General features: G+C 37.1%; 1 protein-coding gene across 41 annotated transcripts in view; it reads left to right on the top strand.

Moving 5' to 3' along the window:
* Window positions 1-17,842, top strand: part of IGSF11 (immunoglobulin superfamily member 11) — a 463,419-nt gene that overhangs the window by 227,764 nt on the left and 217,813 nt on the right. For 23 of the 41 annotated variants that reach the window (XR_008624841.1, XR_008624835.1, XR_008624842.1 and 20 more), the window contains one exon: window positions 1,039-1,864. Coding sequence is in view for 18 of the 41 variants with exons in the window: in XM_055110321.1 (XP_054966296.1) it covers window positions 1,039-1,480 (442 nt within the window). In the remaining 23 variants the exon portion in view is untranslated. Of the gene's footprint in view, window positions 1-1,038; window positions 4,218-17,842 lie in introns of those variants that run through there. The other 18 variants (XM_055110321.1, XM_055110324.1, XM_055110326.1 and 15 more) reach the window with 1 other exon arrangement.

The raw sequence follows: 17,842 nt of genomic DNA, 5'->3' as shown, positions 1-17,842 counted from the left end.
TCACTCTCAGCTCACTTTGCCTTCCAGTCTGTCCTGCATTTTCCCATTGCTCGGGGCTTTTGCTCAAGCCTCTGCTCTCTTCCTGGACCATGCTTTTCATTTGATCCATCTCTTTACTAAATTCCTTGATCTGATTCTAGATTAGGCCAGGCATCACCTCCTCACATAAGTTGTCTTTAGCCCCTTGCCTAACCTTTCAGACTCATAAACATTCTTGCATTGATTACTACCCTCATTGACTATAGGTTTCTTTGTAGGGTTTGTGTCTTTTTTACATGAAACATATTGTAAAGTGTACCCAATAAATGTTAAATGAATTGGTTAGCATCTTAAATTAAATAAATGACTTCTTTTAGACTGTTGTAATTCTTAAGTGTTTGGGCCATATGCAGGGATAGAGTCTACCCCAGGATAAGATTACTGAGGAAAACCTCTCATCAGCACCCCACGGTGATTTCTCAAACTCCAAAGGGTAATACAATCAGGCCAACTCTGATTATTTCTTTAAGTTCTGCATACCTATAGTTTGATTTCCCAGCTATTTTATGGCACCTAGTTTAGTAGATTTCTTCATGGACTAATTTCCTACTTACAGTAAATATTTATGTGTGAATAAATATTTACTATATATGAATACTATATATATAAAGCAAGATACTAAATATTTACTATATATATAAAGCAAGATTTGTTATGTATTTACTATATGATATATAAACATATTTATGTGAATGTTATTTACATATATGTTTAAAAGTTGTATTGGAAGAGACATTCTCTGAGAGATCTGAGATTTCCTTTTCTACTGTTGGAGACTGAGAAGCTGAGGAGAGATTTTCTTGACCGTTGTCTCAAAGGGAATGGATACCAAAGCTGAGGCCATCCAGGGTTGCCATGCCTGCTTTCACGATGGAGTAGTCTCTCCTGGATTTGTTTTTTGGATGTATAAGCCCTAACATGAAAAGAAAGAATCCAGGGTAGGAGGATAGGATTAACTTGAAGTAAATCCTAATGACGACTTTATTTTGTTCCTTTCAGAGAGGATGATCTTCCACCCAAGTGTTCTTCTGCCAAAGCATTTCACACTGAGATTTCCTCCTCGGACAACAACACACTAACCTCTTCCAATACCTACAACAGTCGATACTGGAGCAACAATCCAAAAGTTCATAGAAACACAGAGTCAGTCAACCACTTCAGTGACTTGGGCCAGTCTTTCTCTTTCCACTCAGGCAATGCCAACATACCATCCATTTATGCTAATGGGACCCATCTGGTCCCGGGTCAACATAAGACTCTGGTAGTGACAGCCAACAGAGGGTCATCACCACAGGTGATGTCCAGGAGCAATGGCTCAGTCAGTAGGAAGCCTCGGCCTCCACACACTCATTCCTACACCATCAGCCACGCAACGCTGGAACGAATTGGTGCAGTACCTGTCATGGTACCAGCCCAGAGTCGGGCCGGGTCCTTGGTATAGGACATGAGGAAATGTTGTGTTCAGAAATGAATAAATGGAATGCCCTCATACAAGGGGGAGGGTGGGGTGGGGAGTGCTGGGAAAGAAACACTTCCTTATAATTAGTAAAATGCACAAAGAAGAAGGCAGTGCTGTTACTTGGCCACTAAGATGTGTAAAATGGACTGGAATGCTCCATCATGAAGACTTGCTTCCCCACCAAAGATGTCCTGGGATTCTGCTGGATCTCAAAGATGTGCCAAGCCAAGGAAAAAGATATAAGAGCAGAATAGCACTTAAAATCCAAACTGCCGCCCAGATGGGCTTGTTCTTCATGCCTAACTTAATAATTTTTAAGAGACTAAAGTGCCAGATGGAGTTTAAATATTGAAATTATTTTAAAAGGTAGGTGTCTTTAAGAAAATAACAAGCAACCCTGTGATATGTTCTGTCTCTCCCAATTCCCTCGTTATATAGAGGGCTTAATGGTATAAATGGTTAATATTGGTCCCAACAGGGCTGACTCTTCTATCATATAATCAAAACTTTTTACATGAGCAAAATTCAGTAAGAAATGGGGGAAGACAAAGGAAACGTCTTTGAGAAGCCCCTTCATATTTATTTATTTATCTCTTCCTGAACCATGAATTTCATATGTGGAATATTGCTATATTGACAGATTCTTGCCTGTCTGTGTTATTCTAGGATCTGTTACAGGTCCATGGCAATTACTGTTTATTTTTTCCTGGAAAAATATTTTTTTATAAAAGGCTTTTTTTAAAAAATACATGAGAGGCATTGGGCTAAGAAAGAAAAGACTGTTGTATAATACCGTGTTCAATGGTTGTATTTAGTGAGCTCATAGAGGTCCAGCATATCATGACCGAGCTAGGTTGTGTGGGCAGGAAGGTAGGGCTAAGGGGTTGTAGCCTTGCTGGGCAGCCTCTCAGAGCAAGGTTGTTCAGATCTCCCTTGCTATTACAGTAGGTTACTATTAATGAGGGCAGCACCTGATGCCTTTTGTACTGAGGTATGTAACTTTCTCCTTATTTGACAAATAGAGGTTAACTTACTTGTCAGGGAGGGCAGACGTTTTTTTGTTTTGTTTTGTTTTTCGAAATAATGCTTTTTGCAAAAGAGGTAAGACTGAGACTAAAGGTGTTATCTTCTGGTGTGCTCCTGGAAGTGTCTACCCTACATTTGTGTCAGCTCAGGGGTTGCAGTGTTGCCCAGATGCATTTTACATCACTGTAAAGAGATTACTTTTGTGGTTACTACCTGGCTTGGCTGGCCTTGCGGTTCACCAGATTAATTTACAAACTCCCCCACTTTATTTTGTGCTATGTAGATCTGGCCATACCTGTATTAGTGACTGTCTTGCCTTAACCACACTTAAGCAACCCACAAATTTCTTCCCAGATTTGTTTCCTAGATTACTTATGATACTCATCCCATGTCTCAATAAGAGTGTCTTTTCTTTCTGAATGTGTTCTCTTACTCCCTCTTACCACCATACTTTTTGCTCTCTTCTCCTGCAAGCGTAGTCTTCACAGGGAGTGGCTTCCTGACATTTTTTTCAGTTATGTGAATGAATGGAAACCAACAGCTGCTGCAAACACTGTTTTTCCAAGAAGGCTACACTCAGAACCTAACCATTGCCAACCATTTCAGTATTGATAAAAAGCTGAATTTACTTTAGCATTACTTATTTTTTTTTCCATTTGATGGTTCTTACTTTGTAAAAATTTAAATAAATGAATGTCTATACTTTTTATAAAGAAGTGAAAATACCATGACACTGAAAAGATGATGCTATCAGATGCTGTTTAGAAAGCATTTATCTTGCATTTCTTTATTCTTTCTAATTATCTAAAATTCAATAAAATTTTATTCATATAAAATAAGTTGTCATTAATTATCAATACTAACGAGTATGTCATTTTAAAACTTAGTATTCTCTTTAATGTTACAAGATTTTCTCCATCCTGTTAAATAATATTTACAATTATTTTAACAGGCACATGCTATTCCAAAAATGACTTAATCTTTCTCTTAAATTTAGTTTGATTCCAGTTCTTACCCATATGACTGAAGATTAATGACCTTCTTCATACATTGAGCTATTTTCCCATTTCCTAGAGTGAAAGTTCATGAAGACAGTCTCTATGCTTGCCTTTTTCACCACTGAATCTCCATCACCTACCACAGTGCCTCATGTGGGTGTTGAGTAGATAAATGCTGATTTCTGAATTGAAATTGTTAAGTCGAGTTATGAGCATGATTGTAGCTCTTGATGTGTACTGGATCATTCCTTTGTTTTAACTTTTTATTTTGAGATAATAATACTTTTACATGCAGTTGTAAGAAATAATAGAGAAGTCATATACCTTTTACCTATTTCTCCCAATGGTAACATCTTGCATAATTATTGTACAGTATCACAAGTTGACATGGATATAATTTATCAGCCATATTCAGATTTCAACACTTGTACATGCACTCGTGTGTATGTGCACATTTAGTTATATACAGGTTTATCACACGTGTAGATTTTTAAAAAACTTTTATTAGTTTTTATTTATTTAAAAAGTAATACAGAATACTGAAAAAAGATTTAAAAATCAACAAGTAATATACTCCCACCTACGGAATGCCACTCTTAACATTTTGGAGTATTTACATTCATTTATTTACAAACAGATTTTTTTTGTTGTTTATTGAGGCGTATTTTGCATACAGTAAAATTCACCATTTTAAAGTGATGTGTGTGCGATGTATGATGAATGTAACAGCCACTACAATCAAGATACAGAATATTTCCATCGCCCTCAAAAATCCCCTCCTTACCTTGTAATTAAACCACTCTCCCCAACCGCTCTCTAGCAATCACTGACCTGATTTCTGTTCCTAGGGTTTCAGCTTTCAATAATGTCATGTACATTTCATGTGACCAACACCACAGTCAGGATATAGGATTCCTTATGCTACCCTTTCATAGTCATAGCCACCACCCTCCTTCCCAAGTCCCTAATTCCTACCAATCACTGTCTGTTCTTCATCTCTGTAATTTTGTTATTTTGAGAATGCTATATAAGTGGAATGCAGTATGAGGACTGGCTTTTGCTTTTTTAAATTTTTTTGCTCAGAATAATTTCTTTGAGATCCATTCAAGTTGTAGCATGTATCAATAATCCATTCCATTTTATTGCCGCGTAGTTTCCCATGGTACAGAAGAGGTAGCACAGTTTATTTTACCCATTGGATGATATGAAGGATATTTGCGTTGTTTCTAGTTTTTGGCTATCAGGAATAAATCTGCTATAAACGTGTGCATAGGTTTGTGTGTGAACATAAGTTTTCATTTTTCTGGGATAAATGTCCAGGAGTGCAGTTTCTGGGTTGCATGTGGGAAGTACATGTTTAGTTTTGAAAGAAAATGACATACTATTTTCCGGGGTGGCCATATAATTTTACAATTCTTTCAGCCATCTGAGTGACCCAGTTTCCCTGAATCCTTGACAGCATTTGATATTATCAAAAATTTACATGTAGCCATTTTGATAGGTATGTAGTGATATCGTATCTTATGGTGGTTTTAAAAACTTTTATTAAGTTATTATTGGTACATAATAGTTATATATATTTGTGGAGTACATGTGATGTTTTGATACAAGCACACAATGTATGATACATTGGGATAATTGGGGTATCCATCACCCCAAGCATTTATTATTTCTTTGTGTTAAGAACATTCCAATTTTACTCTTTTAGTTATTTAAAAAGATAACAGTAAATTTTGGTTGACTATAGACAACCTGTTATGCTATCAAATACTAGATCTTACTCATTCTAACTATATTTTTGCACCTAAACCATTCCCACTTTCCCCCACTACCTACCACCCTTCCTCTGATCATCATCGTTCTACTTTCTATCTTTATGAGAACAATTGTGTTAATTTTTAACTCATTTTGACTCCTATGAGTGAGAACATGTGAAATTTGTGATAATGGTTTAAATTCACACTTCCTTGATGGCTAAGCACATCTTTTCATGTGCTTGTCATCTCTACATCCTCTTCAATAAATATCTGCTTGTGTCTTTTGCCCATTTTCTAGAACGCTTTTTTTTTTACTGTTGAGTTTTGAGAGGTTTTTACATATTCTAGATACAAATCCTTTATTGAATATATTGTTTGCAAATATTTTCTCCCAGTTTATAGCTTTTTCATTCTCTTCAGTTTTTCATAAAGCAAAAGTTTTAAATTTTGATGAGGTGCAATTTAATTTTTCCTTTTTTGGGTTGTACATCTGATGTCAAGTCTAAATTTTTGCCTAGACCTGCCTGGGTTCTGAAGATTTTCTGTTTTTTTTCATAAAAATTTTAGAGTTTTACATTTAATTCTGTGATTCATTTTTAGTTAATTTATAAAATAATAAGGTTTAGGTTGAGGTTTATATTTTTGTCTACGGATGTCCAGTTGCTCCAGTAACATTTGTTGAAGCCTGTCCTTCCTTCAGTGAATTGCTTTTGCACCTTTGTAAAAAATCACTTAGACATATTTGTGTGAATCTCTTTCAGAGTCTTCTAGCTGTTCCATTGATTTGTGTGTGTGTCAGCCCCTCCATCAATACTGTGGTGATAACTGTAGCAATTTAGTAAGCCTTAACAAAATCTGGTGGAGTGGTTTCTCCCACTTGGTTCTTTTTTTTTCAAAGTTACATTAACTATTCTAGGTCTGTGCCTTTGTAAATTTTAGAAATAAGGTGGTCTGTGTCTACAAAACACCTTGCCATTTTCATATATGAATTACATTGAAGCCTATAGAATCCATTTTGAGAAGAATTGACATCTTTACTATGTTGAGTTTTCTTAGCCGTGAACACAATGTCTCTTCATTTAAGTCTTCTTTAATTTTATTTCATTCGCATTTTATAACTTTTATGACACAGATATGATACATGTTTTATTGGACTTACACGTAAGTATTTAATTTTTTGAAGCAATTGTAAATGATTCTGTTTTTTAAATGTTGGTTTTATGATTGGATTAAATGATTGGATTCTATGTGGTTGGTTTTGTATTTTGCAACCTTGCTGATTTATGTCTTCTGAGGTTTTTTTTTTAAACTTCTTTATAGATTACTTGGGATTTTCTACATACAATATCATGTCATTTGAAAATAGGTGTAGTTTTATTTCTTCCCCTTCAAACTGTGTGCCTTTTATTTCTTTTTCTTACCATCTTGCAATGACCAGAACTTAACAGTACTATGCTAGATAAAAGTGATGTTCCCTTTTTCCAATCTTAGGGGGAAAGCATTCATTCTTTTACCATTAAATATGATGTTAGGTGTAGGTTTCGGTAGATGTTTTTTATCAGTTGAGGAAGTTTCCCTCTATTGGTTTTCTGAGAGTTTTAGTCATGAATGGGTGTCGAATTTTGTTAAATGTTTTTTTCTGCATTTATTTACATAATTATTATTTTTTTTCTCTGGTGTGTTTATGTGCTGGGTTACATTGTTTGATGTTTGAATGTTGAAGCAGCCTGGCATACCTGGAATAAATCCCATTTGGTCATGGTGTATAATTCTTTTTAAACATTGCTGGATTTGATTTGTTAATATTTTGATGAGGATTTTTGTGTGTGTGTTTATGGAAATCTTGAGTGAAATCTGTGCTTGGAGATTTCTATTTCAGGTTTTAAATGACTAATACCATTTCTTTAGTGGTTATAGGACTATTAAGGTTGACTATTTCATCTAGTTTGTGGTTTGTGATTTTTTTCTAGGCTGTCAATTTTGTGAGCATAAAATTGTTTGTATTATTTCCTTATTGTCTTTTTAATCAGAGCATGATCTGTTTTTCTCCCTCAGTTTCTCATTATCCATTTTGCTTTTCTTGCCTTCTTGTGGGTTACTTGAATAACTTGTAGGATTCCATCTTGATTTATTTATAGTGTTTTTAGTATATTGCTTTGTGTATATACATATGTATTTTTAGTGTTTGTTCTAGGTATTAAAACATGGACACATAATATACCCCAGTCTGTTTGTATCAATGTTTTACCACTTTGACGTGTGGAAACTTAATTCCATTTACATCCCTTTTCTTTCGCTATTTTAAATATCTTTTTCTTTAGTATAAGATGTTGTATAATTTTTGTTTTAATGATCAGGGATGATTTTTAAAACTGATGAGAAGTCCAGTGTATGCATCCATACATCTGGGTTTATTTTGTTCTTCCTTCCTTCCTGATTGTCTGAGATTTGTTTTTCTGTCATTTCCTTTGAAGAAAACCCTTCAGCCGATCTTTAAAAGTAGTTATACTGGCAACAAATTCTATTAGTTTTTGTTTGTCTGAGAATGTCTCTGTTTCCCCTTCATCCCTCACTGGATATCATAATCATGGTTGACAATTCTTTTCTTTCAGCAGCTGAAAAATTTGGGAAGTGTTCAGCCATTACCTTTTAAAATACTCTCTCATATCTTTCCTCAGACTCCAATGATGGATCTTTTGTTATTATCCCTGTTTATTTTTTTTTCAGTCTGTTATATCTCTGTTATTGAGATCGTGTAAATTCTGTTGAGCTGACTTCAAATTTGCTGATTCTTTCCTCTGTCATTTCCATTCTACTGTTGAACCCAGGCAGCAAGGTATTATTTCAGTTACTGGACTTTTTAGTTTGATGACATTCCTTTTTTAAATAAAATATGATTATTAACTTAAATTATACTGAAATATAGTTTACATACCATAAAGTTAATTCGTATACAGTATACATTTCAGTAGTTTTTGATATGTATGCAGAGTTGTAGAAGCATCACCACCGTTTAATATTTGAACATTTTCAATACCCCAAAAAGAAAACTGTACCCACTGACAGACAGTCCTCATTCCATGCCACCTTTAGCCTCAGAAACTACTAACCTACTTTCTGTCTCTGTAGATTTGCCTATTCTGGACCTGTCTTATAAATTGTATCATATAATATGTGAGGTTTTGTTTTTATGTGCGTGTGTGGCTTATTTCACTTAGCATAATATTTTTACATTTATCCATATATAGTAGCATGTATTACTTCATTTCTATTTATTTACTGACATTTTGTAAATTTTCTGTTTGTTTTAAGAGAATTTATAATTGAAGCACTTTATGGCTGCATTAAATATCTTGTCAGATACTTTAAACATCTGATTCATCTTGATGTTGGCATATGTGGATTGTCCTTTCTCACTGAAGTTGTGATTTTTCTAGTTCTTGGGATGAGTGACTATTTTCTCTTTGACACTTTGGATATTATGGGACTCTGGATCTGTACATGTTGAGTCTACCATTGGGTCTCACTGACAGCACCCCCTCAGAAGTGGAATGTTTATACTGCCTCAGTGCAGATGAACACGGTAGAAGGATGGCTTCTCCTTTGGCTCTGCTTATAACTTCTTGGTGAAAGTGGAGCACCAAGTTGCACCACATTGTTGCTCCTAAGAGGAAATACAAACTGGGCCCTGGTGACACCACACCACTTGTTGTCATAGGGTAAGTGTAGAAACCCAATGTCCTGATTCCCTGCTGACACCAGTGGAGCAGGGAAGGGAAGTGGAGTGCCCCTTCATTTGGGCTTATTGATGGTAGGTGAAGGGTGAAGGGTTTCTCCCCATTGGCAGAAACCAGAGGAAGGAGGAAACAGTGTCATCTGCACTGCCTTACACCACCTCTTTCCACCTTGTTAATGCTAAGTGCAAGTAGTGGCTCAGCTCCCCACTGGGGGAATCCCAGCTTCCTCAGGAAGTCCGCCACCTCTCTACGGTTTAGGGTCTTCCCATGCTTGCTTGTTGTGTTATGTCAATTTTGTGTTAATTTTAAGAGGCTAGACCATCTTAAAATGGAGTTTGTAATGGGCCTATCCCATCTTGGCTGGAACCAGAAATCCTGAATCATTACTTTTTGAAATAATCATCAGTTAAACAAATCTTATAGTACCCTACTATTTGAAAGCTTTAAGGATTCTCAATTGTGTATTAAATAAAATTGTTACTCCTTGCCTTGACTTAGTTTCTTCCACAAATAGTTCGCTGCCTCTTTCATTCTTAATGTCTATGCCTCCTCTACATGCAAACTTTGCTCCAGACCTGTTCACCTTCCCTTGAAGTAAATTTTTTTCTTTTTGTTTCCATTTTTCCCCCTGCTACAGCTTCCAGCTATAATCTCCACCCAAATCTTCTGGTACCACAAGTCCAATTCAAATACATTGTCCTCTATAAATTCTCTTTTTCAGTCTAATGAGAAGTGACTGTCCTCTCTAAAGAGGTATAGCGTTTACTACCTGTAATGGAATTGCCACAGTTTGTATTATATTTCTGTATTTGTGTACATGATTGATCCCTCCTGCTGGACTATAAAATGAGTTATTCCACAATCATTTTTGATCCTTAATTATGTGCTAAACATTGTTCTGGGTGTTGAAGGTAAAAACAGAGAAGTAACTGCAGCCATATTCTCAAAAAGTCCATATTGCAGGAGGGATCCATATCTGTGAGCAAGTAGTTGCAAGTCGTGTAAGTATATGAGTGGATGTTTATACAAGTTCAAGCATATGGGACTACTACTTCTATATCTTGGTTGTGGTCACAACACTTAACACGTTGCTGTATTCAGAGAAAGTGCTTGAAGGATGCGCTAAATTCATGAAACTGAAAATATATGATTTGGTCTCTTAACTTCAGTGTTAAAAGTAGCAGTCAAATATTAGAATATTCCCAAAGCAAGGCCAGCCACATCAGAGTCATTTACTCATGTGGCAAATGATTGTGCCAGTTCCTTGGGGGCATTTGATGTTATATTAGAGATGCAGTATTATTTGGGAAAGCTGTGGAGATAACATACTTAATGCAGTGGTTTGGAAGAATCTTAAGTAATTATGAAGGGTTTTGTGTGAAAATAATATCTGTTATGCTTATTACATGGCAGTACATGAAAAAATGCATTTCAAGTACTAATTAATTTTATCACACTTCTACATGGACGCTATCATCACTCATATTTTACAAGTTCAGAAACTGAGGTGGTTAAACATTTTTCCCAGACTATTCAGTAATCTGTCAGTTGCTTTTCTCAGTAGATATTTCTGTCTGACTGAACCAATGTCTAAAAAGAAAGATCTGGGATCCTCGTCGTTTTGCCTTCAAATAGCCCTCTTTTGGACAAATCACTTGTGTTAAGTAAGATGATATTCAACTTCACAGAAAAAATGCTGAGACAATAAATGCAATTCAGAGAAAAGTTGACTTGTAAATTCTATGTGTATACAGCTATTTATAGCTTTTCCTCACAGCTTCCTTGTGAAGAAGGCATTATTTCCCTATTTTAGGTAAAGGCGAGGCACAAAATTCTGACTTAATCATAAGACATTAATGATAGAGACAAGTTTATTAAACAAAGCAATAAGTATAGGTGCCTACTATGTATTTAACACAGTGAGGTCAGTTGATACCTGATTAATTTTAGGAGGTCAGATTAGAATAGGTAATTTAGCTTATTATAACTTACATTGAAGCCATATTTCTCTATCATCCATCAGTTGCTCCCTCAGTTTATCAGATTTGCAGCAGTTTTGCATTTGAGGCTTGGACAAGATTGTATGCCTATATATATATATATATATATATATGTATGTGTGTATATATATATATATATATATATATATATATATGAATGAGCTTCAGTTGTCCATTACATTGGACAAACTACAAAATTCTCTAAGGCTCAGTTTCATCTACAAAATAGAAACAATATAATAATAGTTATCTTTGAGATTGTGAGTACTGAATGAAATAATGCACATAAGATGAATATCATGGTGTCTGGTGATAGTAAACACTTGATATTTGCCATTATTCGTAGTAGTTCAGAAGCTTTAAATTTCTAGGCAATAGCTATGTCATTTACACCTACTCAGTATTCCAACCCTTTTTGCCAGAAGTACTACTTGAGTGCTACTGCATATAAAATAGCACTTTGGGACTTTTTTTGTTTAAGAGAAAGGAGAAGCCTCGGTAATTATTGTCTACCCAAATACTTTCTCCTATCTCCCTTTTCCTCACATTTTGTTCCAAAATAACACACTTATCTTCTGATTACTATCAATTTCAAATCGCTGAGGATAATTAAGAGGGTGGGAAAACATGAGCATTTATAGAGCACCTACTGTATGCTAGACAGCATACTGGACACTTTGTGTATATCCCATAGAATCCTCAACACTTTCAATTTCAGTACTGTATTATGCTGATTTTACAGATGAAGGAACAGGCTTTCATGGGTTAAGTACCTTGCTCAAGGTCATAAAGCTTGTAAGATGTAGAGCCAAGGGCATTGCTCATCTGTTGCCATATACTGTCCTTCCATTAAGATAGCCAATAAATAGTAAAGGTTTTGGTACTGCCTCAAATTTGGCCTGGCATAGACAAGAGTTCTTTATTCTTTCTAGTCATTCTTTGCCCATTAAAAAAATTATTTAATAAAATTACCATCTCTGACTTGTAAGACTATTAGAATAATTTTTTCCATGCGGTCAAGCTTTTTGAGTTTTTCTCCTCTTAATTTCTGCACACTGGGGGGGTCTCACAGCCGTTTTATTCTTTCTCATCAGTTTCCTAGGGCATTTGCAATTTGCGTAAAACACTAGTTCCCTTACCACCTTCAGCTCTACAGTCAGAGCTATTGCCAGGGGAGGATGGGTTTGAGGAAATTCCCGTAGGCGAGAAGTTTCGAGGGGAACACAGAGGTCTTTGAAGACATGGTGAATTTGGAGGAAATTCTACGTAGAAGGATGCCTTTTGCTACCCTGGGCCTGCACTTGAGTCCCAGCTCCGTCACTTCCTGCTGACTTGAGGCAAGCTGTTTAGCCTCTCTGGGGATATAACATGGAGATTATAATTGCTACATCATAGGTCTGAGGATACCATTAGATAATGTATATAAAATGGTATAGATAAATTGTAGCTGTTACTGGTTTACTTTTTAAGTCATGTATTTGAGTTTTATAAGGAGAAAAATGGAAGTTCTACTGGAGAGATTAGAGAAGACCTGAGTCTCACATACAACCAGCTTGTAACTCTTTTCTTCACCTCCCCTCTCTCAGTCATCCAGAGATCAAGGTGTGTTCACCCCTCCAACTTCACAGTGCTGATCCTGTATTATGATGTGAGTAGAGGCGAGGCTGTGATTTCTGAGCCCCAATCCCTTTAGTATAGAGATCACAACCTGAAATACCTGTGAAGGTAAAGTAAATGAGAGAACTGGGCCAGATGGGGAGCATGGTGACTTGGAGATTTATGCCCTGCCTAAAGAGGTTAGCAGCTACTCAGCTCCCACCAAGAGTGGTCAGTAGGACTTGGGTCCAGGATGGCCAGGTCTCTTGAATCTTCAAGAGAAGCCAGAAATGCTTATTTGTATCTCTCTTGGATTGTATATGTCGGCAATGAATTTTTTTAAGTTAAATCCTGCTTAATTATACATTCCTGTGGGTCTGTGTGGCCTGTGGTCCAGTATTTACAATCTCTGTTATTGAACAGACTTGTTTCCAGCAGCTTCATAGGTGGATCCAGCTTGGAGCTCTCCTCTTCTGAATAGTATCGAGTAACAGGAAACTACGTGTCAGGTGCTGCTCTAAGCATTTTACATCTATTAAATCATTTTAATCCTCACAACCACTGTATGAGATAGGTACAAACACTGTCCCATTTTGCAGACAATAACACCGAGGTACAAGTGATAAGTAACTAGCCTAAGTTTATATGGGCAGACCTGGGACCTGGATTCAAATACAGGCAATCTGGCTCCTAATTGCTATATAGTATTTTCTAATGTTTGTGCTTTCAGAAGAAAAAGAAACGGTGCATTTCTGGTAATTTTAAATTTTCAAGGAATATTTCAATGATTTAGATCAGTACACTACTCTCCCTAGTTCTCGAAACAATCCGGGCTGACATTTTGGAAAGGAGGGGAAAAGGGCAATTCTCTCATCAGGCTTCTTGGGCAAAGCTCTTCTGAAGTAAATGGGGCTGAAAGCCCCCATTGTGTAAACTCTCAGCCCACACCTCCCCACAGCGAGAAGTCATAAGTCTTGAGTCTCCACATAACTCTAGAGTTTTATAGAGGAAACTCTTCATTAACAATGCATTGATTTGTGACCACACTTCTATAAAAAGAACAGCTTTCATAGAGTCCTCTGCAGCTTGCTTGCTTTCTTTTTTTTTTGAAGTGTAGTGTTTTTGCTTACTTGCAAAGCACTAAAGAGGAGTTAACTTTTAGATGGGTACAAGGAATCTTCAGATGTGTTGCTGCTAGTACTTTTTTTCCCCCATTGAGTATAAGGATGAAAAAAATATTACATTTCAGAGAAGATTATCAGGAAAGAGAGTTTCTTCTCAATTGATGGAACACAGCAGAAAGGGGAAAATCCTTCATCCAGTTCTGACTTTATTCCATAGGATTAAAAAAAAAAATCTTGTCTGAGAAAGAAAGTGAAAACTTGTCATTTTAGTCTTGCACTAGAAAACTTACAAATATGTTTGAGAGGAAAACAGAGCTGGGTAGAAATTTTTGCTCAGACAAGGGGAGGGCTTGAGCTTCAGTCACTCCCTTCCAGGAAAAGGAAGTGATTTTTTGAGAGCCTACCATGTGCCAGACACAATCCATACATTATCTTATTTTTTCTCACTCCTTGAGGTAAGTATTACTTTTCCTGAAGTGTTGGAAAGGCAGTCATTCTTAATTCCTTTCCACCTCTATGTCTCCTTTCTTTGCCCCCAGACACTAATTATGACTTCAGAAAGAAGAACTACTTAGAGGCAACAAGTTATTGGAAAGTGTGGAGGATGGAGGAAGGGAAGGCGGAGGATTTTTCCTGTGATTCTTTTAGCACAGAAAATATCTGTTTTTATTTTACCTATGCATTTAGGAGGGATGCAGGAGATCATGGGAGTTTCAACCCCATGATCCAACCCACCTTTTCACACCATCCCTGCCTCTATAGTAAGTCTGGACTGTGTACTTGACATTTCAATATCCTTCCTCTCCTTTGTATTCCACCTGCATTTTTTCTAGCCTGTGTTTTTGCCCTTATTCACTTGGGCCACCATGATGGTCTCTTTAGTTGGATCTCTTGCTTTCAATCTTGTATACCTCCAATCCATTCTCCACACTGTAGCTGATTGAAACTGTGATACTACACCTCTGCTTATTGCATTCCTTAAGTGGCCCCTCACTGCCTACACAAAGAGGTTGAGTAAAAAAATAAAACATGGCAAATCTCACCAAGGGCCAACTAATTAGTGTTACTGGGGGTGAGCTAGGCACCTGTCGTCTTTAAAGCTGCACAGGCTATGTGCATTCTTGTAAGAATCAGTGGCTCAGAGTGTCCAGAGTCCTTGGCATTGCACACAAGGCCCTCCGTGGTTCTGCCTGCACTCCGTTCTCCAGATTAACTTTTCAGCCCCATCCCCGCCTTATCTTGTGCTCCAATCATGGCAGTATGCCTGCTAAGCCCTGAATTTACCACGAAGATTCACCCTTCTCTGTGCTCCTTCTTTCTACCTGGATTGCTCTTCGTTTCTTCCTTGACTTCCTGGTGGAAACCTATGTTTATTTAGTCTCAGGTCAGGCATTATCTCCCAATAGAAATGAGCACTCTTTCTCGTTTTTGGCCCCCACTGTACATCATCCATCCATCATCTGAAACACTAGTGCATGTATTTGTTTAAATGTCTGCCTTCATGTGATAGATTTGGAACACCTTCGCATTTTTTAGTTCTGAGCACATAATATTTATGGCCAATGGTGTTTATTGAATAAAATGAATACTTTTATTTTTCTTTAAATGAGACAGGGTCTCACTTTGTCACCCAGGCTGGAGTGCAGTGGTGCGTTCTTGGCTTACTGCAGCCTTGATCTCCGAGGCTCAAGCGATCCTCCCACTTCAGCTCCCCAAGTAGCTGGGACTACAGGCGTGTGCCACTGTGCCCGGCTAATTTTTGTATTTTTTGTAGAGGTGGGGTTTTGCCATGTTGCCCAGGATGGTCTCAAATTCCTGGACTTAAGTGATCTGCCTGCCTTGGCCTCCCAAAGTGCTGGGTTTACAGGCATGAGCCACTGTGCCCAGCCAAATAAAATGAATACATTTTACAGTTAATCCAAGAGCACACAGGACTCCAGGACTGTCTGAATGCCGTGCTCTTCTGTTATGCTCCCTGCAAGAAACTGCGACATAGAAATATTAGGCAAATTGTTGACCACAGTGGAGTATCCTCTGTCTTAGCAATGGCCCCAGAGAACTATCCCAATGCATATATACTTCAAAAAATATTAAAATCAGGCTGTGTAGACAATTGGTACCTCGCTGGTTGTTTTTGTTTTTGTTTTTGAGATGGAGTCTCACTCTGTCACCCGGGCTGGAGTGCAGTGGTGCAATCTCGGCTCACTGCAGCCTCTGCCTCCGGGGTTCAAGCGATTCTCTTGCTTCGGCCTCCCCAGTAGCTGGGATTACAGGCACCTGCCACTATGCTTAGCTAATTTTTTGTATTTTTAGTAGAGACTGGGTTTCACCATGCTGGCCAGGCTGGTCTTGAACTCCTGACCTCGTGATGCACCCACCTCTGCCTCCCAAAGTGCTGAGATTACAGGTGTGAGCCACTTGCCTAACCAGTACCTTGCTTTCTATAACTATTATATTCTTGGGCGATTATTATTTTAAGAAATATTTATGTAACTAAGTATTATTCCATTATACTACGATCATATTTTAAATCTACTGTTTTCCAAACAGTGGCTCGCAACCTATTAATTGGTAGGTTTAGTGGGTTGTAATCAACATTTTAAAAAATGAAATTGTATGCATTATATGTAGTTAACAATATGTATTGTCTCATGAAGATTTTATTTCAGATCTCTCCACACAGACACACACACATAAATGTATGTTTACTGTGTGGATATAAATGAGTAGTGTAATTGGATTATAATACACCTTTTATTTCTTATTGAGGATCATGGTCAAAAAAGTTTGAAAGTTGCTGTTTTAAACATTCTTCAACAGGAGGAAATTTGGGTCATTGTATTTTTTACTATTATAAATAACACTGTAATGGATTTCCCAGGGGATAATTTCTTAAGTTTGTTTCCTTAGAAAGGATAGATAGGGAAAATATTTGGGCCAGAGAATATGAGCTTTTAGTCTCCTGATATCTATTGCCAAATTATTTTCTAGAAAGATTATAGCAAGTTATACTACCAGCAACATCATATGTGCTCAGGTGAATTTTTTAGTATTGGGCTCTGACTAGTGAACATTCTCAGGCATTAGAGGAGGGAGAAATGCACATTCCAGGGCAGAGAAATCAGAATAATAAAGGAATTGAGATGGGGTTGTTGAAAGTGTTTATTAACTTTGATTATAGCAGGTAGTGTTGTTCATGGATAGTTGGTGAAAGAGAGCAGTAATATAGTCAAATAGTTTAGGGCCGGAGATCAGGGGTTTTACATGCACTGCTAAGTTTTTGTCCTTTATTCTTGGGAACTGAAGCACCATAAGGTTTGAAAGCAGAAAGTGAAGTGATGACGTAAGCCCTATATTACAGAATGAGAAAGTGGAGGAGAAACTAAGTTTCATAAGCTAGCTGGGTGATTATTTCAATAATTCAGGCAAGAAATGCATGTGCCTGGGAACCCAGTCTTGCTTTCCAATGGAGAAATCAGATGACAAACTGCCCAGTATACTCCATGAGACTCTAGAGTGCTGTCTAGCCTCTAGCCCCAACGCGGTGGTTGAAATCCTCTGATGGCCTGGGTTTGGTGATATTTCTGGAGCAATTTGATGATGGGATGGGACACAATCCAAGTATAGGGCCGTTGAAAAACACACGTAAAAAATCACAGTATATTCTGCGCAAAACTCAGCCATTTCTGATGGACAAAACTTGGAAACTATTAACTTGACTGAGGGGTGAGAGTCGGGGCAGGAAATCCATTTGTGGATTGAAGATTCTGATTTGGATGACTATGAATGACTTTAATATTTGAATATGGCATTTATGAACACTGGGGAAATAACAAGGGCTCAGGGAAAATGCAGGGATGCCAACTGCTAAATGTCTCATTTGTTCTGTAGTTCTGTCTATTGAACAGAATCAGATATAAAATGGAAGATAGATACCTCTATATATTAAGTGACTGAGGCAAACTTGGAAAGCTGAATTGTGCAAAACCACAGTGCACACATTTTCACTATTTTTCCTTTCTGCTTTGCTTTTCTCCGGATTTTATTTTTTCAACAAATATTTAAGATTTTTAAATATTTAAAACTACAAATTAAGCACTTACTAT

Source organism: Pan paniscus, chromosome 2 (assembly GCF_029289425.2).
Source record: "Pan paniscus chromosome 2, NHGRI_mPanPan1-v2.0_pri, whole genome shotgun sequence".
Lineage (NCBI taxonomy): Eukaryota > Metazoa > Chordata > Mammalia > Primates > Hominidae > Pan > Pan paniscus.
Note: the sequence above shows the minus strand (reverse complement) of the source record. Positions and strands in the feature narration are given on the sequence as shown.